We start from the raw sequence: 26,867 nt of genomic DNA, 5'->3' as shown, positions 1-26,867 counted from the left end.
CTTGCCTTAACATTGTATTTAATCAATTGTATTATGATCTACTAAGAAAGATTGCGGCAATTAAACTATGATGCAGTGTTGATTTTAAGATAGAGCTCTATTGCAGAGATGTCAAGTGAAAATACGCATCTTTGATGAAACACAGCATCAGTGTTTCATAGTTCTCACTTTTGAACCCAAATTTTTATACTACCGATGGATATCTTGACCTAGATGGCACTCCAACACTTCCCTTCCCCATACCTGAATTCATATGGCTCCCTCAACTAACCTTGACTTTCTTCTGAATCAGTAGGTGACCCACTTAAAATCTGTAGGTGTTTCAGTAGGAAGCACCATCTCCAGGTGATTCTGACGCAGCTGGTTTCAGTCCGCACTCTGAGAAACTGTCCTTCAGGAAGAGCCTCTATGATCATTGCTGGTGCTGCAATCCTTACGGCTGCCACCAAGGGTTTGCGATTTCACTGCAAATGTTTTCTTTCAGGTAATTTACAGACATGCTAGGGACATCAGTCAGCCTCACAATGCATCCTTAAGAATTACTCTACACTCTTCTATTTAGAGAAGTGCCTGTTTGATGCTAGCTACTCCCTGTTTCTTATCTTAAAACTGTCTCCTTATTTAAAGACAAAATATCCCCAGCTTGTGCTTCAATATTTAAATATTCATCCCATTAAACCTTTCACTGAAGCATCACTTTTATTCTAACTTGTAGGAAGAAAATCTGTTCTGAGTGTGGCAAAAAGGATACACAGTAAGGAAAGGAGTCAGGCGGTAACCACTTAATTCCAGTGACATGATCTTGAGACTTTTTATGCTGGAAGGAACCCCTTTCATTTGTGTACGCTAAGATGAGTGCAGCTGTGACTCAGTGTCACCACTGAGTGAATAAGTATGGAGCATGTTAAACTTAATATGTATGCTGAGGGCACTGCCCTGTATTTTTATTATTTAATCAGAATAAACCCATTAATATACCATACCTCTGAAGCAGCATTTTTCTCCATAAAATCAAAATGACCCATTAAAAATCTATAAATGGTTTAACTTGGTGTCTCAACAGAGTTAAGACTTAAAAGGAGACCAAGAATAAACATTTTGATAACACTTTTTACAAAAAAGGTTTTATTTAAAAATAGGATTTCTTTTTTTAAAAAAGGACAACTTTTATACACAGTTGCTTAGTTTAGAAACAGTCAAAAACACAATAAAATAAACCCGGGTTTAGAAATGATTTGTAACATACACAATACTGGTGCTGAACAAGATAGTTTAAATATACGATTCTTTTAGTGATTAATTCACATTTGTTAAACCCAGTGGTTGGGACTAAAGCAAAGGTCTTGTCTGAATTCTTTCCTCTTCAGGAAATGGCAGCCACCCTTCCTGGCAGACACAGGAATGGCAGCAGCTAGGCAGGACATCTTCTCTCTGAGCGCTTCTGTGTCCAAAAATACGGCTCTTACCATTGTTATTGTTCTATTTTTGCCTTTAACATTGACTTATGTGTGGCTCTAGCACCTGGTCATCTATACTAGGCTTTTTTTTTTTTTTTAATTTAGATTAAAAAAAAAAAAGGATGTTCTTGAAGACAAAAAGTATGAACTACTATTGATAACACAAGACTCAGAGCTAACGCCCTTAGGATATCAACACTCAATATGATTTTGGTCTCCTAGTCAGCACTCTGAGCAGCTAATGAATCAATCTTTTCTAGCACGGTACTGAAACATTTCAAACCACATTCAAACATCTGATACAGATCTGTAATAAAGCTGGAGAAATGGTCTGTCAAACTAAAGTGCTATTAGCTACTATATTCAAGAGGCTATCTTAATTTCACAATCTGAAGTTTTTAAACCCAACCACAGCCATTGCTTCGAAAACTGGGGAACCCTAGCCATTTTCCTGGATTGTCAATTTTACTCAAAGATTTAGAAAGATGTTCAAAACTTTTCTAATTTTAAAAAGTTCTGTCTAATATATTCCCAAACCAAATCAGAATAACTTTAAAGATAAAACATACAACTCTTCAAAGAAATTACAAGTTGATATTTTCATCGTTGCCCTGTCTCCTATGAGGAGTGTTTCAGTAGTAACATCTGTGAAGCAATGGCCCGAGAGACCCTGATTTCTGAAAGTATGGCCAAGTTCTTCCTGACAGTCAATACAAATGAAGTCCAAAGTTTTGACTCATTCTCTTGAGTTTCATCTTCAAAAATAACATAATTCTCTTATATACTGATCAGGAAGAAAGCCAAGGAAAGAACTCTGGGCTGATTTGTATTTTACATTGTTTAATAATCAGAGGAATGCTACAGTGAGAAAAGATTGCTGGCTTATAACTAAAAACACACAACATGTGTCATAAAAATAGTGGAACTCCACTATTCCTTACTTCTCTCTTTGCTTAAGAGGTATGTACATGGTACCTTTCTGAGTTATTTGTCATTACCTGTACTATCTCCTTTAGAACCCCAAATCCACTAGGGATTCTTACACGACTCTAAGGGATCTTTTCAGTTATGGCTTGGGGGTAAGCCCAAACCGCCTGCCAATAGTATCTACTTGTCAAATAGAAAACTAATGGCCATTCTCTGTATAAATAATACCTATAAAGAACAAAATAAAGTTGCCAATGAAATTATATGAGCCAAATTTACAAAGCGTTTTTTAAACAATGTGTCAACTTTATAAGGCCATGTAAGGAAATGATAATCTGTAAATCAAGTTATCATCCAACACATTTAATAATTAAATATAGTTAAATATGTTACTGGATCAAAAATAATCCTAGATAGTTTAAGGATTAATCTCATTAATCCCACAGTTTAATGAGACCATCCCAACCACAGGTGATGACTTTAGACGTTTCGTGGGGATGCCACACTGCACCTATACACACTTTATCGTGAGCTTTAAACCGACTGTAGAGTTTTGTGGTCTTCCAGTCCCAGATGTTTAACTTTCCATTTCCATCTCCTGAAATCACATAGCTACAAAGGGAAGAAAAATAAATTCAAATTATTCAAACACCTCAAACTGGTAAAGTAGACGAAGAACAGAGAAAGAGTGTATCTTTTTAACCATCTGTAGATCAATGAGAACAAAGTAGAGCATAAAGCAGTCTATAACTTAAACTTCTACCAAAAACCATCCCCATGGAGCAACAATGTAAGAGTAAAAAATAATTTTTAACTTGGGAGACTGAGATGCCCCGGGGCCACACTGAATGTGGTATCACAATCCCTCTCTATACAGTCAGAAACGGTAAGGGAACCAATTGCACGGAGCCAGCAAACACACTTAGACCCTTTCTACTGCAGTAGATTCTACCACCTTCATAATTACTTCTTGGCTCCAATACCTTTTGAGGTAGGAGTCTAAGGCCCAATTATCAGGCTAAAGGGATTTCTGAATTATTGTTATATATATTTTAGCCAAGAATGGGGGAATGCAGTTTTACTCAGAAAGACTGTTTTACTTCACAAATCTAGTGTGACCTAGAAATATTCAGAAGTTGGATTTGAGATTTCAGCACAGAAAAGCTGATTTCTGTTAACTTCAACAATGCAACATAGAATTAATTCTTCTGGTGTTCATTCCATCACAGCAATATAGCAATTACAGTCCTCCAAGCCTTGCTTAGAAAAGCAGAGAGAAAACAAGGCACTGCCTATATAGACAGGGACTTATTATGTGGTTAAAGGGCACAGGACTAAACAATATAAGGAGATATCTGGAAGAACTTAAAGAAGCAAAAGGTAATTTTCATAACTTGTTCTTGCCCTTTTATCTGGCATTTTGAAAATCTGCACAGTTCTCATACAATTACATATGTGAAAGTGATATGTAAAGTGTTATTACTTGTACAACAGAAGTTCATATCATCATATCTGAATATGAGAATACAGGAGAAGATTTAAACTTACCTCATGTCTGGTGAAAAGTCCACCTGACAAGCATAGCCAGCTACCATATGGCCCTTAAAAATTTTTTTCTTATTTAATCTAAATCTGTTCTGTGCTCCAAAAATTAAGATCTGGTTGTCCATTGATTGGCACGCTAGCCATTTTCCTGTAAATTCGATAAACGAGACATTTTAGAGAAAAACTGAAAATTTTAAAAAGAATTTTCATTCTAAATATATGCAATCATTCATATTCTTTTGTTCCCAACTTTATAATAATTCTTTATAATAATAGGAAAATAAATTTACCATAGCACCTGTAAAGTGTTACAAATTTGTCGCTGGCAAGAGGTATATAAAGTAATGGATTTTGCTCATACAATCCTATGTCATTGAGCATTCTTCATATAAAAACGTTTTTTGTTTAAAAATTTTATGAAATGAAATTAATCTGTATTAAATACAGACAACAGAACCATGGGGAGAAGATTTCTCTATGTCCATTATTAAAAAAGGAAAGATCAACTTTAGGTGAGAAAACGTAGGATTATTAAATAAAACTATACCAAAAAAAAGATATGATCAGAAAAATTTTAGGCACTGTTGTTGAAAGGCCACATTGCTTTCGTCTAGCCAGGATTTCCCAAAGTCCCTGGAGCCTAAGCTGCAGTGTCGTTTTGCGTCCTATAGACTCGTGGCCATTATTAACTGAGGGATGATCCTAACAATGCTCACAGTCTGAGCGGGCCTTGTACAAGATGGACACAATATTTATAATGGATACTTTAAAAATGCACTCCTTGAAACGTATATGCAGTGACAAATGTGACAAAGTATACAATATGGCGATTATTAAAATAGGACCCAGTTAGGTTGCTCTTCTCATAAAAATCATGGGGCATTTGACACAAATGATTACCGGTTTGCCTGGGGCAGATGCCCCGACACAGGAGCAAGCTATCGCTTACGGTCTCTTCCTTGTTCTACACTCACAGTAACTCTGAGTTAACTTAGGTGGCTTTGATGACAATGTTGCCCAAACATCAGTTCCTCCACCTGAATATCCTCATGCAGAGCTATAACTATATCAGTGTACTGTCAGGACATCTGCAGTACAAATTACCTTGCACTTAACAGGCAATGCATTACTGAACAGAAAACAGTATTAAGTAGATTTATCTTTTTTATTTTGCCTCAGAAAATATTTTATAGTGAATTGCTAAGATGTTCTCATTATGGGAAACAGACCGAAATTTTCTATTCCCTGAAAGAAAAAGAACTCACAAGAAGTCACTAAATGAGTTGTGGAACCCGATTCTGTTGGAAGGAGAATAATTTTAAAAAACCTGATCCTCAGATGGAAATACTTAGATGCTCAGTCAATGTTAGCTGCAAGTCATTGTTTTGTTTATTTTTATTCTTTTAAAAAACAAGAGACACTGTGAGGTGACTCACATATGAAAACTAATGATTATTTCTAATAATGCAAAGATTTCCTTATACAGCATGGCACTGTGACAGGGTCCCTCTCAGAGGGAATGACCAAGGCTCTTTTGAACAGAAATAACACCATGTGATTTCTTAGAAGCTCATTTAAAAACACATTCTATCTATAACTCACCATTTGGAGACAAAGTCACGGCAGGCATTGAGTGCATACTGGGTTCTGCTATATACTTGAAATCCACAGGAATATCCCTAAATATTCAAAATAGCATATCAGAATAAGTAATTTTTAAAAAGTACCTTTAGAAGAATTATCTCTGAACCAAAAGAGATACTCTTGAAATAATATATTTAATAAATCTTTCATGAAACTTCTTGGGGGAAGAAAAATCACAAAATGACTTTATGTGATAATTACAACAGTGTCAGTGATTTAGTCTTTAAACTCTATTTGATCTGAACTTTGGCCTCTATTTTATGTTGAAAAAATCTGTTACTAAAACTTCTTTAATAATAAGCTCATCTAAAAATGTATCATGGTAGGCAGATGTCTGAGGCAAACCTATAGGGAAACACTCTTATTTCACCTGCCAGTCAACCTTAACTTGACTCTGCACGCAGGTGAGAGTGCTAAAAAGCCTTCAGCAATGCAAGTGGAGGGTAAGCAAAGCTGTACAGGGATCTGCAAGCAGGTTGAGCCCCTCCAGAAATGATGTTTCATGATGAGTAAGAAAGATTAAGTGCTTATACTTGGACACCTTCAGTTTACATGTAAAATATTACAAATGTGTATGGTATAGGAGAAATAGCATTAAAAAATTCTCCTGTGAATGATACAAAGGATAAAACAAAACAAAAAACCCCAAAATCTAGTTACCTAAATTTAGAATCATCAAAAGTTCAAAGTGCCTTTTCATTTTTAATATTCTCCATGATAAAAAATTCTTTAGTAATTCTGAAGGACTTTGGTCTTGTTGCTTTTCATGACAATGCTTTTTACAGAGTAATGTGTGGGAAATGTAATTTCATGTTATCTCAGAATATAAAGCAGTAGTTTCTATTTCAAACTATATGGTCCATGTTCCAAGACTGATTAAATAGAAAATAACAACAACAACAACAACAACAGTAATTTGCCTTTAAGTAAAGATTTACTCTATCCACTTATCTATCTAACCAGAAGCAGCAGCAAATGATTAAAAAAAAATTCCACCATGGTCTTGGTTAAAGGAAAACATTTTAAGGTATAACCTGGGGAGCAGCGTCATTTATCAAATCTCCAAGGAACCAGTGAAACTGACATTCAGAATGACCCAAATGTATTGAAAACAGCCTCAATTTGAAAAAGGTCCAACTGTTTTTCCCTCCTCGTGTTTATTAGTAGTGGCTAATAATTTAATAACTTGGATTAAAACATAAGTGCATTTTCTAAATTAAATTAGCCATAGTCCAGGTTCATATCAATTGTTTTACTAAAAGTAAACAAAATTTAAACAGATCCCTTATTTCAAAGACTCCTGGTACAATGAGCTCTAGAACAAGAAATTAATCTGAACACCCAGTAAACTTCATTATTGCTGGTAAAAAATGTCTGCCAGGCATAGTTATATTTAATAAACACAACACTATTTTCTAATTGGAAACTGTAATTCATTATAATAAACTAGTAACATATATCTTACAAGCAATCTTCAGTGCGGAAATGAAATTATTGAAAAAACCCTTACAAAAATCTATAAAAATTTAAAGTTAAAAGATAAACAATAGTATCAACCTCTGCTGAATTTTCTTCTAAAAATATTTTAACATGGGTGAAAACATGCCTATGATATCTTATGAATTTAGCCGATCAGAATACCACAGGCTGCTCAATATCTAATGGTAATTTCTTACTCTCCTTTAAAACTGTACAGTATTGCTTAAGAAAACCAAGTCTCCTTTGATTTGTTTTCCTTTATCATTGTGCTACTCTAAGCAAATACAGGGTGTAAAAGTTTAACAAATATTACTTGTCTAAAGGCTCCAGTGATAACTTTCCTACTGTTGGAGTCAGTTCTCACCTGAGGGGGTTAGGGCCTCCCTTTCTCTCCCAAGCGTACCTCCAGTATTACTACTAATTGATTTTGGGTATGGCTCTATGTGGTGAAGACAGTTCGAGGGATCCTGAGGTAGTTTGTTCCCTACTTGTCTTTATAGAAAGACTGATCCTCACATTTATTGCTTTTGGACTATTCGATTTAGATAAAAGTTATCCTTTCTCCCCACCAGACCCTTCATCTAACTATACATATACATAATTAAGAACTCAAGTTCTGGATGTTTATGCAAGCCTCAGCATATCCACAAAGCAAAAATCTATAATAAATACATAAAAGATAAAGAGAAAGGAATCAAAGCATACCACTGGAGTAAAGCATCAAGTGAAAAAGGAAGAGAAGAAGAAACAAAGAAACTATAAAACAACCAGAAAACAATGAACAAAATGGCAACAGTAAGTCCCTATCTATGAATAATTAATTACTTTAAATGTAAATGGACTAAATTCTCCAAAAGACACAGAGTGGATGAATGGATTAAAAAACAAACAAACATACAAACAAACAAAAAAAAACCAAGAACCAATTATATGCTATCTATAAGAGACTCATTTCAGTTTTAAGGACACACATTGATTGAAAGTGAAGGGATAATGATATTCCATGCAAATGGAAACCAAAAGAAAACAGGGATAGCTATACTTACATTAGACAAAATAGACTTTAAGCCAAAAACTGTAATAAGAGATAAAGAAGGTCATTATATAATATAATGGGGTCAATTCATCAAAAAGATGTAACAGTTGTAAAATATTTATGCACCCCACATTAGAGCACCTAACTGTATAAAGCAAATATTAAGAGATTTGAAAGGAGAAATAAATAGTAATACAATAATAGTAGGGGACTTTAATACCCCACTTTCAACAATGGATAGATCATTCTAACAGAAAACAATAAGAAAGCATCGACCTTAAACATGTTAGACCAGATGGAACTAACTGACGTATACAAAACATTCCACCCAACAACAGCTGAAGACCCATTATTCTCAAGTGCACAAGAAACATTCTCCAGGACAGGATAGATCATATATTAGGTCACAAAACAAGTCTTAATAAAATTTAAAAGTCTGAAATGACATCGAGCATCTTTTCTGAGCACAATGATATGAAACTAGAAATGAGAAGAAAACTAGAAAATTACAAATAACATGCTACTTAACCAAAAAGGGGCCAAAGAAAAAATCAAAATGGAAATAAAAAAGTCCTGAGACAACTAAAAATAGAAACAAAACATGCCAAAAATACGGGATGCAGCAGAAACAATTCAAAGAGGCAAGTTTAAAGTGATAAACACATTAAGAAAGAAGATCTCAAACTTTTTTAAAGAAAGAACAAACTAGGCCCAAAGTTAGCAGAATGAAAGAAATAGCAAAGATTAAAGAGCAAATAAATGAAACAGACTAAAAAGATAATAAAAAAGGTCAATAAAACTAAGTTTTAAAAAAATTAAAATTGACAAAAATTTAGCTAGACTAAGAAAAAAAACAAAAGATAAAAAAATTAGAAATGAGACACTACAACTAATATAGAAACACTAAGGGTTGCAAGAATACTAAGAAGAATTGTATGTCAACAAATTAGATAACCTAGAAGAAAAAGATAAATTCCTAGAAACATACAACCTACCAAGATTGAATTGTGAAGAAACAAAATCTGAACAGATCAATAATAACTAAGGAGAGATGAAGTAATCAAAAAACTTTCAACAACAGAAAATTACAGGAACAGATGGCTTCATAAGTGAACTATACCAAACATTTAAAGAACAATTAGTATCAATCCTTCTCAAACTCTTCCAAAAAATAGAAGAGGAAATATTTCCGAATTCATTTTAAGAGGTCAATATTACAGGTCAATATCCCTGATGAACACAGATACAAAAATACTCAACAAAATATTAGCAAACCAAACTCAACAGCACATTAAAAATATTACACATCATGACCACGTGGGATTTTTCCCTGGGGTGCAATGATAGTTTTGAATATATGCAAATCAATATGTGATACACCACTATAACAAAATGAAGGATAAAAATGATACGATCATCTCAATAGATGGAGAAAGAAAAAAAAACTGACAAAATTCAACCTCCTTTCATGATAAAAAGTCTTCAACAAACTGGGTATAGAGGGAACATACCCATCCATATGTAACAAGGCTACAGCTAACATACTCAACAGTGAAAAGCTGAAAGCTTTTCCTCTAAGATCAGGAAAAAAGACAAGGTTGTCCACTCTTACCACTTTTTTATGCAACATAGTGTTGGCAGTCCAAGCCAGAGCAGTAAGGCAAGAACAAGAAATAAAAGGCATCTAAATAAAAAAGGAAGATAAAACATTGTCTCTGTTTGCAGATGACATCTTATATATAGAAAACCCTAAAGACTCCACCAATAAAACTGTTAGGACTAATAAATGAATTCAGTAAAACTGCAGGATACAAAACCAATATACAAAAATTACCTGCATTTCTATACACTACCAATGAACTACTGGAAAGAAAAACTAAAAAAATATCCCATTCCAAATAGCATAAAAAGCAATAAAATACCTAGGAATAAATTTAACCAAGGTGGTAAAAAATCTGTACACTGAAAACTATAAAACACTGATGAAATAAATTGAAGAAGACATAAATAAATAGTAAGACATTCCATGCTCATGAATCAAAAGAATATTGTTAAAATCTCCATACTACCCAAAGTGATTTACAGATTCAATGCAATACCTATCAAAATTCCAATGACACTTTTTAGAGAAATAGAACAATCCTTAAATTTGTATGAAACCACAAAAGACTCTAAAGCAATCCTGAAAAAGAACAACAAAGCTGGAGATATTATGCTTCCTGATTTCAAACTATGTAACAAAGCTACAGTAATCAAAACAATATGGTATTGGCATAAAAAGACACACATAGATCAAATGGAACAGAACAGAGATTACAGAAACAAACCCATGCGTATGTAGTCAATTAATTTTCAAAAAAGGAGCCCAGAACATACAATGGGGAAAGGACAGTCTCTTCAATGAATGGTACTGGGAAAATCTGATATCTACATGCAGAAGAATGAAACTGAACCCGTCTTACATCAGATCAAAATGGATTGAAGACCTGAACATAAGACCTGAAACTGTAAAACTCCTGGAAGACAACATAGGGGATAAGCTCCTTGACATTGGTCTTGGCAATGATTTTTTGGATTTGATACCTACAGCAGGCAACAAAAGCAAAAATAAATAAGTGGGACTACCTCAAAGTAAAAAGCTTCTGTTTAGCAAAGAAAACCACCAACAGAATAAAAAGCCAACCTAGGAAATGGGAGAAAATATTTGCAAACCAATATTTGATTATGAGGTCAATATCCAAAATATACAAGGAACTCACAGAACTAATAGCAAAAAACAACAACAACCCAACAACAAATAACCCAATTAAAAAATGGGCAAAGGACCTGAACAGACATCTTCCCCACAGAAAACATATAACTATCCAACAGGTACATGAAAAAGTGCTCAACACCACTAAACACCAGAAAAATGCATATCAAAACCACAATGAGACATGATCTTACACTTGTTAGGATGGCTAATATCTAAAAGACAAGAGTTAACAAATGTTGGTGAGGATGTGGAGAGAAAGGAACCCTTGTACATCATTGGTGGGAATGTAAACTGGCACAGCCACTATGAAAAACAGTACGGAGGCACCTCAAGAAATTAAAAATAGAACTACTATATGATCTATCAACCCTCCTTCTGGGCATATATCCAAAGGAAGTGAAATCACTACATCAAAGAGATAATTTGTAGTCCCACGTTCGATGCAGCATTATTCACAATAGCCAAGGTATGGAAACAACCTAAGTCTCTGTCAACGGATAAAGAAAATGTGGCACTTATATATACAACAGAATATTATCGAACCTTAAAAAAGAAGGAAATCCTGCCATTTGTGACAACATAGATGAACCTGGAGGGCATTACACTAATTTGAAATAAGCTGGACAGAGAAAGACAAATACTGCATGCTATCACTTATATGTGCATTCTTTAACAAAAAAAAAAGTCAAGCTCATAGAAGCAGAGAGTAGAATAGTGGCTCCCAGAGGCTGAGAGGATAGGGAAGAAAGCTGAGGATACAAACTAAAAGAGGTACAAACTTTTAGTTGTAAGATGAATTAAAGGCTGAGGATCTTATGTACAACATGGTGACTATAGTCAATACTATATTGCATAATATAAATTTTCTTAGAGTAGAACCTAGGTGTTCTCACCAAACAACAAAAGGTAAATATGGAGGTGATGGATATGTTAATTAATTAATAGGAATCCTTTCACAATGTGTATTAAATCATTAGGTTATACTTTAAATATATTATAATTTTATTTGTCAATTATACCTCAGTGAAGCTGGAAAAAAAAATTAGTAATTAGGAAACAATGATTTCCTTAGATATTCAGTACATACTACGTGCGAGGCATTGTGCTGCTGCTGGGGACAGATGGAGAGCAGACACAGGTCTTTTCTCATGGTTAAGAACTTGTGAGGGAAAGGAACAAATAAGCAAGCACTAAAAAGCTATGGGAAGCACTAAAAAGCTAGTGGGATGATAGTGAACAGGCACCAAACTCATGTGAGGATTGGTTAGGAAAGCTCCAACAGCAAGTGAGCATTCAACTGAAATCTAAAGAATATCATCATTTATAATCAAATAATATTATGGCTCTTGGGAGTATTTAAGCTCTGAGTATTTAAGAAAAAAAAAGCCTGTTAACATCACTTCTTAACTTAATCAAAATATTTTGCTGACCAATGCTCTAATTTAGAAAAGAGACACAGTATCTTTAAGGCCTTGTGACTGGTGCACTATTTAAATATTTACCAATTTCTTTTATATCACTGCACATTTTAAAAATGGAACTGAAATATTATCTGAAGATAGAAGCATCTGAAAATGTAAGTATAGCTAAACTGTTAAAGTCTACTAACAAAAACCAAGTTTATGGATGTTTATTCTCCAGAATATTGTGCAAATGGTCTTAGGTGACTCATATAAAACTTGGTGTTCACGTCCAATTCTTGGAAGGTAACCTCATTTCTGAAGTAGGGCAGATCTTAGTTATAAGATAGTCTCAAATCATGGACCCTAAGGATGATGTTAAGACTATATGTAAAGAATAGTCGACTCTTCCTTTATTGGAGGTAATTTGGAAGGGTGTACTGGTGGTGAGTGTGGGAGAAACTGCAGCTAAATTACATTAAATTTTCAATTACCCAAATTGCCCTGAAATGGTTAGGGACCTTCGCAGCTCCCTGAAGAGACTAAATTTTAGAAGGAAACTTCTGGCTGTAGTTCAAGGCTTCCTACTTCTTAAAGCAGAACAACTTCTGGGGGTGGGAAGACATACTCCTTACAAAGCTGTATATAACCATGGTTAGCTCTACTTCATAACTGGCTATAAAAACAAGCTGGGTTCCATACAAAAATTCATTTTATCAAGATTATTATGCATTTCTTTGGAAATAAATTATAAAACATGATCTATGATAGTGACATTAGTTTTTAGCATTTCTTGACTTTAGAAAAGCTCCCCCTCAAAGCAAAATTAACCCATACAGGGTGGGGCAAGTGTAGGTTTACAACAGTGAGTATGAGAAACACAGAGTTTATGCTTATATTATTATTTATTATTGCATTATTTCCCATACAAAAACCTGTAAACCTACTTTTGTTCCATCCTATATATTCTGATTACATTCTCCAGGTAAAACATTTGTTTTCTACCATATGGACTCTAAGTGGCAGGACACAAGGGAGATGACATGGGGCAATTTTCAGTATTAAATAGTCAAAATGTAGACATTAAAAAAGTTAAGAGATTTTTCAATATTTTCTTAGGCCAGGACCTTATGCTCAAACTCCAGCATAACCTACATCATCTACATATCTGTGGCCCCTAGTGCTCCTCAGCCACCGTGCGAAGGTAAGTAGGACAGCTAATAAAGGGTGTCAGGCTGCACTGCACACACTTCCCGTGGCCAGAAAAATCACTCAAAGTACGTATCCCTTAGATAGATTATCCAGACTGGGAACAGTAGCATGTTTAAATTTTCATTTCCATATTCTCGATACTTAAATAGTTATAAATTGCCTGCTTTATATAATCAGATTTTACACTGACAGAAACTCACCATTCCCAAACTCTTAGGCTCTTATCATCAGATGTACTGACAAATCTCCTGTTTTCATCAACAAAAACAATGGTGTTGACAGCTCCCAAATGCCGATCATACTCCTGCACAATCTCTCCACTTCGAATGTCCCACTGTATAGCAAACACGAGGAGGTAAAGAAAGAAGTGGAGATTTATGAAAACAATCAAATTTCGTAATTATGGAAAGTGGAGAAAGAAAAAGATTCCCAACATCATGATTTTATGAATTTACTGTTTTCTACTAAGAACAGCATCAGCAGTCCATAAAATAGCAAACATTAAATAAGTTAACAGTCCTTATTCCATTCCCTGATGTAACACAAAGCTCAGGAATCTTAATAAAAAATGTGAAAATACTTACTTGCACAATCTTTTTATCAGACATTCCAGCCACAAAGAGATTTTGCTTATCTTCATCAGGATTAAATTTGACACAATAGGGTACTTTTCGGTTTGTAAATCTTGATATACACTGTCCTAAAACCAAAGACCCAAGTTAAAATAGGTAAAATAAATTTGACCACTTAAAGATAACCCTGGGATTAAGATCTAGAGATTATTTGCTTGATAAATTCTGAGGACAGGGAGCTGATTGCTCTTTATTGTAAACCACATCGTTCTTTTTCATGGATTTTTAATGATTAAAAATATTTTTTTCAAAAGTAAATCTGCGTTGTCAACTGCAAAATAGAGAAATGTCTCCAGGTGATTATGACGTGCAGCCAGAGTTGAGGACCACTGCTGAAAAGGTTAAAAGTGCGGCTTTGGCATTAGAGAGACCTTAGTATGAATCCAATTTGGCCAACTTACTAGCTGTGTCCTGAAAAAGTTACCTCTGTAAGCTTCCGTTTTCTCCTCTATAACAGTAGTGCTTATCTCACAGGGATATTTTAAAGATTAAGTGAGATACTGAATATAAACACTTAGCATAATGCCTGGTAAACACAGTGTTCAATATCAGCTATTATCTTTTCCCCTAAACCTCAGCAAAATTGAAAGATAGTTCTTTAATTACATACATTTATACTAGCCACACTGTACTGATGTAATTCATGTCTGTGAACATAAAACCAACTGGACCATGGAAGTTTAGACCTACATTTTAATCAATTTGGGCAATTAAATTTAATTCTGTTCATCAACCATCTACTGTGCTTCTATTATGTACAAGGCCATGTGCTAGGTGATACAGGGGAACAAAAATATCAATCAAAAAGTCTATGGAAGATTTCAAATGTCCTCGTCTATCAATATGTTTGCTTTATTAATTGTGTTTGGTGGAAACAAAGTTTCATAGTGAAAGAGCTACTTATATAGCTGCGTTTCAACTCTACTAATAAGTGTGGTATAGGCTGATAGTCAATGATAGGAGAATTAGCAGTTAGAGAAGGTACCATTTTGCCACAGAAGACCACACACACACACACACACACACACACACTCTCTCTCTCTCTCTCTCTCTCTCTCACACGTTTCATTTAAAAATGCTAATTTATAAGATAAGTATCTATTAGTATAAGTGAGCTCTTACCTGTCTCAGTGTCCCAGAGCTTAAGATACCTGTCATAAGCTGCACTGAGGAACTGTGTTCCTGCAGTATTAAAGCAGATGTCCCTAACAGCTTTACTGTGACCTACAGGCAGAGACAACAGAAATGTAGGGAAGGTGAAGTATCTTTATTTAAAACATAACCACCTTAAGAAAAACAACATTAAACTGTTTTCCAAGCCATCTGTGATTGAAAAAATCACTGGAACCTCATTCCTTGATTTAAACTCAGAATAGGTTTTATGTGGGCTTGGGAATGTAGGTGGTTCCCCCCAACCCCCTTCAAAAAGCTCCACAGGTGATTTTGATGCATAACATTTAGGTAAGAACCAAGAGAAAAGATCTAACACTTTTTTAAAGCCTGTCATGGCAACCTCTTAACATGTAATATATACAACTGATGACTAAGCAGCTAAGAAAGGAAACATAATAGGCCAATTATTGACAATGAAAGAGAAATGATTGGTGACATTTTGGAGGTTCACTCTCAGATTACTCACTAAGCTGGAAAAAAAACAGTGTGACTTAAACCTCAAGTTCATGAAAATTGTAACCCTTATTTAATAATTGCATATTTGTGGGATCCCATTACCAAATTTCATAGAAATGACTTCAGAATCTGACACTAAGCCTTTTTGAAAACAAATATTAACTTCTATTTTGTTTTAAGATGGCATTTTGACAATAAATTAATTTTAAGGTACTTTGTTTGGAAATCAATCTTGCTAGACCAATCAACAGGGACAAATAAAACATGACTACATGAAAGCAGAAACTTTCCTATTTTTTACCACCCCACCATGACCAAGACTGCCAAATACATTAGTGCAAAATGTGCTTGGCACAAATTGCCAACCACACACAGTAGCCCTGAACCACCACCACCAACGCACTCTCGTGAGGCACTATGCATCACGGCAGTTAGGCAATCAGGTATCTTGTCTATAGCAGGAGTCCCAGTAAGAGCTGCTAGCATCTTCCTAAGTAGGAAATTTTCAGTTTTCCACTGAAAAACTGTCTGCCAGTGCAGGGGAGACAAATGTGGACCAAATCCACTACACCTGCAGGAGACATTCTGTTCCCCTGTATGCTGCCGACAGCCTTCCTATGAATCTTTCTTTAGGCTGCTATGCATCTTGGGCAGTATTTATTTCTGCAGTGAGGCCCTAAAATCATACAGCACTGCAGAACATACTCCCACTTCAACCTAAAAACAGCCACTAAGATCCACACATACAGTGTTTAAAGCAATAGTTAAATTTGGAGACGTAACTAGCCTTCACACAACATGACAAAGACAATAAACTATTCTCCACCAAAAGGGCTAGTCTGCCACAAAGCTGTCCTCCCTTTGGCCCTCTTCTTTGCTTCAAGGAGTTCTCCCAATCTCACCCTTTTTTATGCGTTAGATACCAATTCCCAACCTCTACTCAAAGTTTAACTTCTGGCTATCTAATTGTTTACTAGACATTTTCAAAATCTCAAAACCCCAAGGGCAGCTCAATTTCAACAAGTCTAAAGCCTCAGCATACTCTTCTGCTCCCTCTCTTGGTGACCGACACCAGCATCCATCCTGGTGTCATCTGGGAGCCACCCTAGATTCCTGCCTTACTCTAATCACTCACATCCAGTTACTAAGTCCCATAGATCTTAACTCTTGATTAATTCTTTCCTCTCTGTCTCTACTGCTTTAGTTCAGGTTCTTACCATCTCTAATCCAGACTAAAGAAATAACCTTGTGATTCATTTCCTTGCCTCCAGGCCTGCTCCATCAAAGCATCCTCCATATCGCCATTGTGATCTCTGTAAACTTCAAACTTGATCATGTTGCTTTCTTCCAAGAGCTGTTTAATGTCTGACTTCCCAAAGCCCTCAGGATAGAGTCTAAACTTCTTTTTAAGGATTCACATGGCCCTCCATACTCTGCCCCATCTTCTGCTGCCTTTCTCATTCTCATTTCTCACCATATTACCCCACACCCTGACAGCTCTAATATATGTGGTTCCCCCAAAGCAGCATGCTTTCTCACACCACTTCTGCTTCTGCTGCTTGTTCTTCCTGGTTCCCTTTCTTTGTCTATGTGAGAGGACTTATTCCTTCCTCAAGACTCAGCTCAGGTGTGTCAAGATTTTCATTCATATTAGTGCAGTAAAATTATGGTAAATAATGAGAAAAAGATTAAAAAGCCTTTCCAAACAGATTTATAGTCAGGGAGAAAAGTATTACCAATAAATGTTCGCAGGCAGCGCCTGTCTCCATAAACCTCCCATAGCTGGGGAAAAAAACAACACAAATAAGTATTAAATTTAATACTAGACTTTGATAAAATTACAACTTTCAGTCAGTAACAACAGCCATATGCTGGCTCTGTGTGTGTCCAGGGGACTTAACCAAAGGCATTATACATCATTAAATATACTGTTTGGGGCTTCTAGTCTGTGTTATACTATTTGGACTCATGGACTCCCACTCCCACACACATACATTTTAAAACTAAACTTTGAAATTAGATACTGAAAGGTATATCAAAATATCACCAGAACTTGGAGCTCGTACAGGTGATTTTTGTTTTCTTCTTGTTCTTTTCTGTATTTACTATGAAAAAAAAGTTTCTACTTATGTAATACCATGAACTACCTTTAAAAGAATTAAACGTTATTAAAACTGTCATGTCTATAACATTTTGGTATTGAAAGGTGTTTTTTCAACTTTTCTGAAGTAACAAGTATTACAGAAGCTGTATTATGAATATGATAAAATGTAACAGGCTCATAATTCTTATCACATCTGAAGTGAATTAACACAATAGCTTCAAAAGTAACTTTATTCCTGCCTGCATCAAATCCAATTCTTGAAAGTGTTGCTAATCCTCTAAAATAGAAAGCACTTCCTGGCCACTGGGAGCCAAGAGGATACAGTCTCAGTGCCCACAGCATACCAGGCAGGGACCTCCAGGACCTGGTCCTTTGCTTATGACTACAGTAGTCATTCTGTGTCAGATTTTAGGCTCCAGCAACCATGAAACTAGTTTTCAGTACACACCATGCTGATTCATTCTATTCACTCTTCTCAGACATAGTCTATGCCCTATGCCTTCCTTTACCTAGTTCCTTCCTACTGAGGTATGCTTCCTCTTTGAAACCAGGACACTTTGTGTCTGACTCCATAATGATCACTAAAATCATAATGAAATGTTCATCCTACGGGCAGAGACAATGCCTTAATAATTTTTTATTCTCAGCCTCTTGCACATAACAAGTGCATAATGAATGTTTATAGAAGTGATATAAATGGTATTCTGTGCCTTTTTAATTGGTCAAAGAGAAAACCTTAATCTCAATTAACATAGTTTTTATGAAGTAAAAGTTAAAGGAGATAAGGGTTTTTTACTCCAAACTGTTGGACTGCTATTTTAAGCTACTATGTATAGACAAGTGCCAAAATGGTTGCTTCCATTAAAAAATAACTTAAAAAATAAATCTGCCTTTATGGATATTGTTAATATCCATAAATTATTTTCAAAGAATAAAATTTTAATGATTCAACTTTCCATGCCTTGGCTCTGGCCAGATAACTCAGTTGGTAGAGTGTCATCCCAATATGCCAAAGTTATACGTTGGATCTCTGGTCAGGACACATATAAAAAGCAATGAATGCATAAATGAGTGGAACAACAAATCGATGTTTCTCTCTCTCTCCCTGCCCCTCTCTCTCTCAAATCAATTAATAAAAATAAAAAGACACAAAAACTTTCCAAGCCCCAAGAGAACTATAGGGTTGATATTTATTGATCATCATAATGCACCAGACACACAAGACACAAAAGAGATAAGAACTATTCTATTAGATTTAAGGAGTATTCCTTGGTGTCTAGCATTTATAAGAAAAGGGATGAATTGCACTATTTACTCTCTAGAAATAGGATTTCTATCTTGTGTCTTCATCTGAGAACAAATGAACTTAGTTACATATACAAAAACCTCTATAAAAATGTATTGTTAATGATTAAACATTTATGTGTCTAAAGCCAAAGTGATTGATTAAATTCTAATCAGTTATCTAAGCTTATAAAAGAGCCCAGCGAACTGGACCATAGAGCCAAATCTGAATCAACATGTTTGGTAGCAGTTAATAAATTGCTGCATTCACAAGGCCTAACAGAAAATAATTAGTCTCTAATTGCTTAACAAACCCAAATTTATCTATAATTAACCAAACAGATTTAACCAAAGCATTAGCTTTGCAGCACTTCTACTGTTACTGAAAACTCACCTTAATTTTACAGTCCATGGAACAAGACAGCAATAAATGGCCAGAGAGAGGAAACAATCTGACGGCACTGACACCCTATAAAGAGGTATTATAGTTATCAATCAGACACATTCCAAAATCAGCTAAAATTAAACATAAGGAAAGGACAGTATATTTTTAAGCAACCTAGTTTTTACTATTTTTCTTCATTCTAAAAATTATACCCCAGAATAATCTTCATTAGCATTCCAAGAGCACTTCTAAAGATTTGTTTTTTTAACCTTTAATATTGACTTCCTCACCCAAGGGAATTCTTAGTCAATCAAGTTGCTAATGCCCCCACTCCTCTCCCTTCTTTCACTCAGTCCCTTTGCTCTTTGCTAAGAGCTGTAAATTGCTACTTGGAATAGCACAGATGACAAAGATTATCAACATTAAAAGTTGTCAAGTATCTTGTCTCTTAATTAGTTTAAATATTATCACAGTTTATAAACCAGAGAACATCTAATCTTCTTTGAAGGGTGATAACCTCAAGAGCTAAAGCAAAAGTAAGGCTTTAGTGCTACTACGAGCCCATCACTCACTGATTTGGTGCCAAAGAGGAAGCAAACTGTGGCAGAAACTAGGAGGCAAAGGCCACGGCTACCATAAGGTACTAAGAATTTGTGCCGTGGCCAATCCAGATGACCTTGAAGACTGAGTCATCACTTGTGACTGAAACGTGTAGGCACCTCCACAGCCTAACTTAGGTTTTTCTTCAATTTGACTTCCCTGCTCTATCTTGACTTCCCTACATTTACAAGAAATAGTGAATTGTTCCACATCAATAGCTGAAACTTTATGTTGATATATGAAAAAGACTTCACTATTATGCATTACAACAAACAAAAACAATCAGTTTGCTTACTTTTGTGTGTCCGGACCACACGTGAATTTGTTTTTTTGGAAGATAACACTTCTCAGGTGGCACGGCTGACCGCAGATTAACACCAACATCCTGAGGTATGTGAAGATAGGATCTGCCTTGATAGTCATACATTTCTTTAACTGAAACAAGAAGGCAAAGGAAAAGCAATGAGCAAATACAAACCATAGCCATGAAATCTATATCCTTAAAATGATAACCACTTATTTATAAAGATATTATTCCACATTAAGGTTTAGGTAATAACACTCTGATGTAAGGCCAAGACTAGCTAAAATTTAGCTGCCTGAAATCTGTTTGCTATTATTTATAGTTAGAGGTAGTATTTTGGAATTCCTAAATACCCAGAGAATATTAGACCTCTAAGTAGGATCTATACTTCTTTTACTCAATTACAGATTTTAGTGATATATGAAAAAGACTTTACTACAGTATGATTATAGCGAGGAGAGGAAAAATAATACTTGGGCCTTATGAGTCACTGGCAAAGAACCAGAAGCAAAACAGGATAAGAAGGAAGATAAAACAAAAACATCTCAGCTATCCTTTCTCCCTGGTTTCCTCTCTTCTGCCCTTCCAGGTTCCTTTTCCATTCTCTTTTCTACTTTCAACACAGATTTTACAATCAAGTCACTTGTAGGAATTAAAAGACAGTCTATATAAAGCATTTGGTAGCGTGCTTGGCACAGAGTAAGTACTAAATAAATGGTGGCTGTTATTGTTATTACAGCTGTAGCACCACAGTACTAAATGGATTCCTTACAGATAAAAACTGGAGCTTGAGAAACCAAATACGGCTTCATCAAACCTAAATATTGATATGTGATGTAACATTAGAATAATCAATACTATCAGTACTGAATTATTCTTTACAGTTCAGATAACCACTACATACTTTTCAAAATATAACCAGGTACTTTCTAGAATATTTATAATTTATTCTGGTGTACATATATATTTCCTCCCACAAATCAAAATGAGCATGACAGTCTTAATCTTCAATCTGTTCACATGAAAACAGACTTAATTCTTTTAAAGTATAATTTAGTAACTGTGAGTAGACCTAGAGAATATTTGATTTGGGTTAAAAACAAAAGGTTAAAATGACTGGGGCATTACTGACACACCAAAAAGAGTCAACTTTATCTCAGGAAAGCACATGTGGAACATTTGGATTTCTTCTTGAGCATTTTAAAAATTCATCAGCACTAAAAAAATTATTTGCAGCTATTATTAATCATGCTATTTCCTTTCATCTGTTAGAACATAACGGTGTTTGTTTTAATTTTTCTGGGATGCAAACTGTCCCACATAGTTCTTAATATAATGAACTGAAGCAGCTGATTAATAAGGGCAATGGATATTATATGAACCAAGAACAGAGTAAATATCTGAAAGTTTATCATAAAAATGAAGAAGCATTAAAAAAAAAAAAATTACCATGTAAGATTGTCTTTTCCTCCCCAGGTTTCTCTTCTTCCAGTTTGCCTTTTTTCTGCCTCTTTGCTGTGATTTCATCCAATTCTTTTTGTTCTTCCTGAGGAAAGTGAGGAATGAACTTTAAAATAGATGTTCTAGAGTCCTATCATGACCAAAGAATGTTATAAATTCTTTATAATGAGGTCCACTTTTGCTGAATCAATAGCTTCAAATATGTCTCCCAGGAAAATAATCTCAACTTTTCAACAGATTACAAAATGATATTAAGTACATAATGGATGCTAGTTAATAATTTTAAGTTCATTTTATACAAAACCCATCCTGCTGGAACACCTAGAAATAAATTTAACATATTATGCTAATTATGCAAGTGAAAGGACAATGTGATTGGAAAATCTAGTACCAGGCAGGAAACTGAATTTTAGTACACAGTGTTGTTCTTCAGTAAACAGCTTTTACACAGTCATAAGAATAGAAACAATGTCAATAGATTTGTGACACAACTTTTATGGAAGAAGCAGTGAAACGAAAAATGGGGACGTAGAAAATCTTTATTTATAATAACAAAGAAGTCAACAGATGATGTCTAAAATAAATAAATAGCAGCATATGTAGATTACTGAGATATATCAATATAATATAATAATATGTTATTGGATGTGAGATATAGCTAGAATATAAACTTCATGAGAATAGGGTTTTCTTGATCTTGTCCACTGCTGTATCACTCAGACCGAGAACAGCACTGGCTCATAGAGACAGTGAAATTAGGAGGTGGGGAGAAATGGGGTAGGGATCTATAGCTTTACTTCATAGTAGAATTTAAAAAAACCCACAATATATATTTGTTAAAAATTTTAAATAAATAAATTAATAAATAAATAAAACCCACATCAATTCTAAAATCATAGAAAGGTTGATTCTTTAGTTACTACCTGAATATCTGGTATTAGAAGAGCAGCTACCATGGCAGCTTAATAGCATTATCAAGGCCCTTTTCATTAAAAATTGTTCAATACTGAATTATAATAAAAAAGTATGGAAGAAAATAAGTCAGAAAAAATGTAAGTAAAAATAGTCTAAAGAAATTTTACTGTATTTTCTCAAGGCAGAGACATTTTGATGAGTCATTTGGTTCTCTAAGGAAACCTCAAGTTTACTAATACAGGCATCCTTCATAGCGATACAGCATGCACCTAGCTGACAGTGAAAAACATCAGAGCTTACTTCTGAAGGTTTGGCTACATCTTTTTCATCCACATATTTCGCCCACGGTCCCAAGAAACCATCAATGTTTGATGCATCATTTTCTTTGAACTTTTTCCTCTTTTCTATTTTCTTCTGACCAGTTTCAAACACAGTTAAACCTACATTTAAAAAAACAGACATCACAAATATAGATTTTATTCTAAAGAAACAGCAGCATATATGTAATTTTACTTTATATTGTTCATGTAACCAAAAATCTATTAAAAAACAAAAAATAAAACCTGTATGAATATGCCAGATATACCAAGTCATGTTATACGAAAAGGGATTCAATGTTTTGGGCAAAGAAATTTTCTATCACTGTAATATTTTGCCAGTTCTAATATGTGTAAAGAAAAGACCAGCTAGCCTGGCCAGTGTGGCTCAGCAGCTGAGCATCAACCTATGGTCCAGGAGACAGAGGTTCGATTCCCAGTCAGGGCACATGCTCGAGTCGTGGGCTCGATCCCCAGTCGGGGGCGTGTAGGAGGCAGCAGATCAATGACTCTCATCATTGATGTTACTATCTCTCTCTCTCCCTCTCTCCTCTCCTTTCTTCTCTCTGAAATCAATAAAGACATATTTAAAAGAAAAAAAAAAGGCCAGCTATGTAATCCTATAATAGTACACAATCCTTTTAATGAATCATAGACCTACATCAGTGGATTTTACCACTTTTTGAAAGAAAATTAGCAATTTAATATTGTTAAATATTTAGTAATAAAGCTACCTTTGAAAGCAAGAATAACCTAAACTTATCACTTAAAAACTTAATTTGATTAAATTACATTAAGTGATTAATAACTTTGTTTACTTGCAATGCAACAATATAAATTAGACAAAGTTACACAAGAATCTGGTATTTCTTCTAAGTGATCTCAATCCAAACTTGACCTTTAATATCATAAATCTTAGCAGTAAGAGGGAAAAGAAGAAAGAGGATGTTTCTGGATTTGGATCTGATCAGTAGAAAGGGGCATACTGTGTGTAGTTGTTAAATTGGGGGAAAAATGGTACATGGGAGTCATAATCACAATTTAACTGTTAACTGAGAATCTAACTACATAAATATGTGGCTTGCAGAGGTCCAACTTAAAAAAAAAAAAGCTTACCTATATTAATTGAAATCAGTTTCCTTTAGGCTGTGTGTTATAATAGAAGCTTTTTAAAATTCTATTTTACAATAATCTATCTTATACACCAAGGATGGCTTGATCACATAGGGTCTGTAGCTACTAAGTGTCCTTGTACAAACAGCACATTCTGTTTTTAATAAGCATCTTATGAAAAAGATTCCAATGGGCTGATGAGCTTTGTTCAAATTAGCATTTAGAATATGACACTTTGCCTTATGCTAACAAACACAACATGAACATGAGCACAAACGTATTTCAAAACACATTTGAAAACTCAGCATTCGAGGCAACCCTTCAAAGACATCTCCAGAGACATGCACAATGAAGTTTTTCCTCCTGTGTTAAACGCAGCTTGACATTAGTGTTGAGAAAAAAACTGCTAAAATCAGCTATACATTAATTACAATTTACTGAATAATTTCTACGAGGTTGGCAATGTGCCAAGTACTCATAACACCTCCTCAAAATAGGTCCAACTATCTTCCCTACAAGGTTGCACATCCAGTAAGTGGCAAAAGTAAGCTCTGAAACTGTTTAATAGTTCTAAACTGCAACACTATTGCCTCAACTTAAAAAACCAAGAGCTAAATAAAATACCAGTTTTATTCCTACTGTCTAAAGTCAATCTGCCAGATGGTATTTATAGGTATATATAATATCAAATAAATTACCTTGATTTTTTTCAGCTTCCTCTACAGAACCAATATATTTAGTAGTCACTTGATTATCTAATGAAGGATCCAATGCATAACCTGAAAGGAAAAAAGTACAAATTACTGACTCCATTTTTTGCCATTTACAATTCATTTTAATTCTATACAAATATAGTCACCTGACATTTTCTCTGAATGTTGAAAATACTCTCCTTAACTTAGGACCAATCCTTTCCTGAGCTGTTTCTATTCAGAACAATTAACCCAAATCTCAGCTGGACCACAAATGACTGCAGCAGAATAAGAAGTATCTTATGGGATGAAACTAGCACACTGACATTATATTATTATTAAGATCCTTTCTGGCCAAAATATCCAACTGTAGTTCTAAATTTTGGAAGAGCTTAAAAATACACAAACATCATACATTCAGAAGCTTAGAAACTTTTTCTTTTTGGTAACAGATAATACATGGCTTAGTTTATCAAGTTATATAAACTATTAAATAATTAAAAAAGGATAAGAAGAATTACATAAAATCTAGCTATTATTTTGAAAATCCCATTCTCAGTAAAGATAGTCTGCCCTCCCAATTTTAAATATATTTCTACTTCATAAATCATTATTTATATTTCCTTGGTAAGAGAAGTAATTAAGGATATCAACTAGCATATGAATACATTCCTTCAACTAGACACAGAGTATATGGCTACATATAAATGTGGTCTTCAGCGGCTTACAGAAACTTAAGGGGAAAAAGTCTATATTAAATCAGTTTTTTTTAAGTGAGGGGTGCTGGTATAATAAATGTTTGGTAAGAGCAGTTTTAATATCTAGCAAATTCACGAAAGAGAGCTAGATAGCTAATCAGTCTATGGCTTACAAACCATGTGAATAATCATGGAATACATAATAGTACTATTTTTTTTTAAGGGCACATCTTAGTGAATACAGTTAACATTTAAAATTTTCTAACTAAAGATTAAAAGGAATGTCTTTTGGGAAACAGAAAAGGATTTGTCACCAAACATACTTTTCAAACAGGCTTAAGGATGTAAGCACCCAACTCGCCCTTATGATATGCTTACTACAGAACCAACCACCTGGCTATCAGCTCATTTGCATATAGTTTTTTTCAGTATTTAAAATATGTTCTTAGCCAGAGGAGAGCTTGATGGCAGAAAAGCAGCTTCAAAATAGAATCTGTGAAATCACAGGTTCAAATCCCATGAGTTATTTTATCTTTCACCTCTTTGAAGTATAGAATAGTGTTCTGTAAATGATGTATTTTTAAAAATGAGACTAGATAATGCTATATAAAATTTTAAACAACATACCCTAAGTTAAAAAACCCCCATCTCAACCATAAAAATGCATCTAGAATGTAATTCTGTCTTGAGGAAATTTATGTCTATATAAACAGTATTGCATTATGTGTTTGGAGGGATGAAGTAGGAGGTAGAGAGGGAAGGGTGGTCCCTGTTCCTTCCTGTGTTAGCTGTGTAAGCACCAATCCCCAACTCATCCGGTCACAGTCGTTTCGGAGAAAACTAACTTATCCTCTCCCCCTTTTCCATTCTCTGTGGTAAAATCTTTCCTGCTACTATCACCATTACCACTACTGCCTCCCAGCCCAGGCAATTAGGGGATAATAGTATTTTTCCTTTACAAATAAGAGAAGTTAAATATTTAGCTGTATGTCCTACAAGAAGTCAGCTAGTGACAGAACAAGATATTACTCTAACACTACAGAATTTCAGTCCGATTAGTTTTTCACTATCCTATGTCTCAAGTAAATGAATATATTTGCATTTTATTTCTGAAATATTCTCATCTATCTTTCTGAAACTTATTCTCCATTTTATCTTTTTAACTGAGTTAATGTCTATTTCTTCCATTTGTAGGCTTATTTAAAATGGCTATCAACTTTATTATTTATTCTTAGGATTATTAACACTAATATCCAAATAGGTAAATGAGAAGAGACT

At 34.6% G+C, this 26,867-nt stretch overlaps 1 protein-coding gene across 1 annotated transcript in view; it reads right to left on the bottom strand.

Moving 5' to 3' along the window:
- Positions 1-1,096: 1,096 nt before the first annotated feature.
- Positions 1,097-26,867, bottom strand: part of CDC40 (cell division cycle 40) — a 43,978-nt gene continuing 18,207 nt past the window's right edge. Inside the window, exons 4-15 of the mRNA XM_016217526.2 lie at positions 24,898-24,978; positions 23,070-23,209; positions 21,843-21,939; positions 20,385-20,524; positions 19,499-19,573; positions 17,453-17,498; positions 15,210-15,311; positions 14,040-14,155; positions 13,656-13,789; positions 5,532-5,608; positions 3,933-4,077; positions 1,097-2,996 (exon numbers count right to left, since the gene is read on the bottom strand). Coding sequence (XP_016073012.1) covers positions 2,819-2,996; positions 3,933-4,077; positions 5,532-5,608; positions 13,656-13,789; positions 14,040-14,155; positions 15,210-15,311; positions 17,453-17,498; positions 19,499-19,573; positions 20,385-20,524; positions 21,843-21,939; positions 23,070-23,209; positions 24,898-24,978 — 1,331 coding nt within the window. The 3' untranslated portion in view covers positions 1,097-2,818. The remainder of the gene's footprint in view (positions 2,997-3,932; positions 4,078-5,531; positions 5,609-13,655; positions 13,790-14,039; positions 14,156-15,209; positions 15,312-17,452; positions 17,499-19,498; positions 19,574-20,384; positions 20,525-21,842; positions 21,940-23,069; positions 23,210-24,897; positions 24,979-26,867) is intronic.

This window comes from Miniopterus natalensis, chromosome 5, assembly GCF_054644295.1.
Source record: "Miniopterus natalensis isolate mMinNat1 chromosome 5, mMinNat1.hap1, whole genome shotgun sequence".
Taxonomy (NCBI): Eukaryota; Metazoa; Chordata; class Mammalia; order Chiroptera; family Miniopteridae; genus Miniopterus; species Miniopterus natalensis.
Note: the sequence above shows the minus strand (reverse complement) of the source record. Positions and strands in the feature narration are given on the sequence as shown.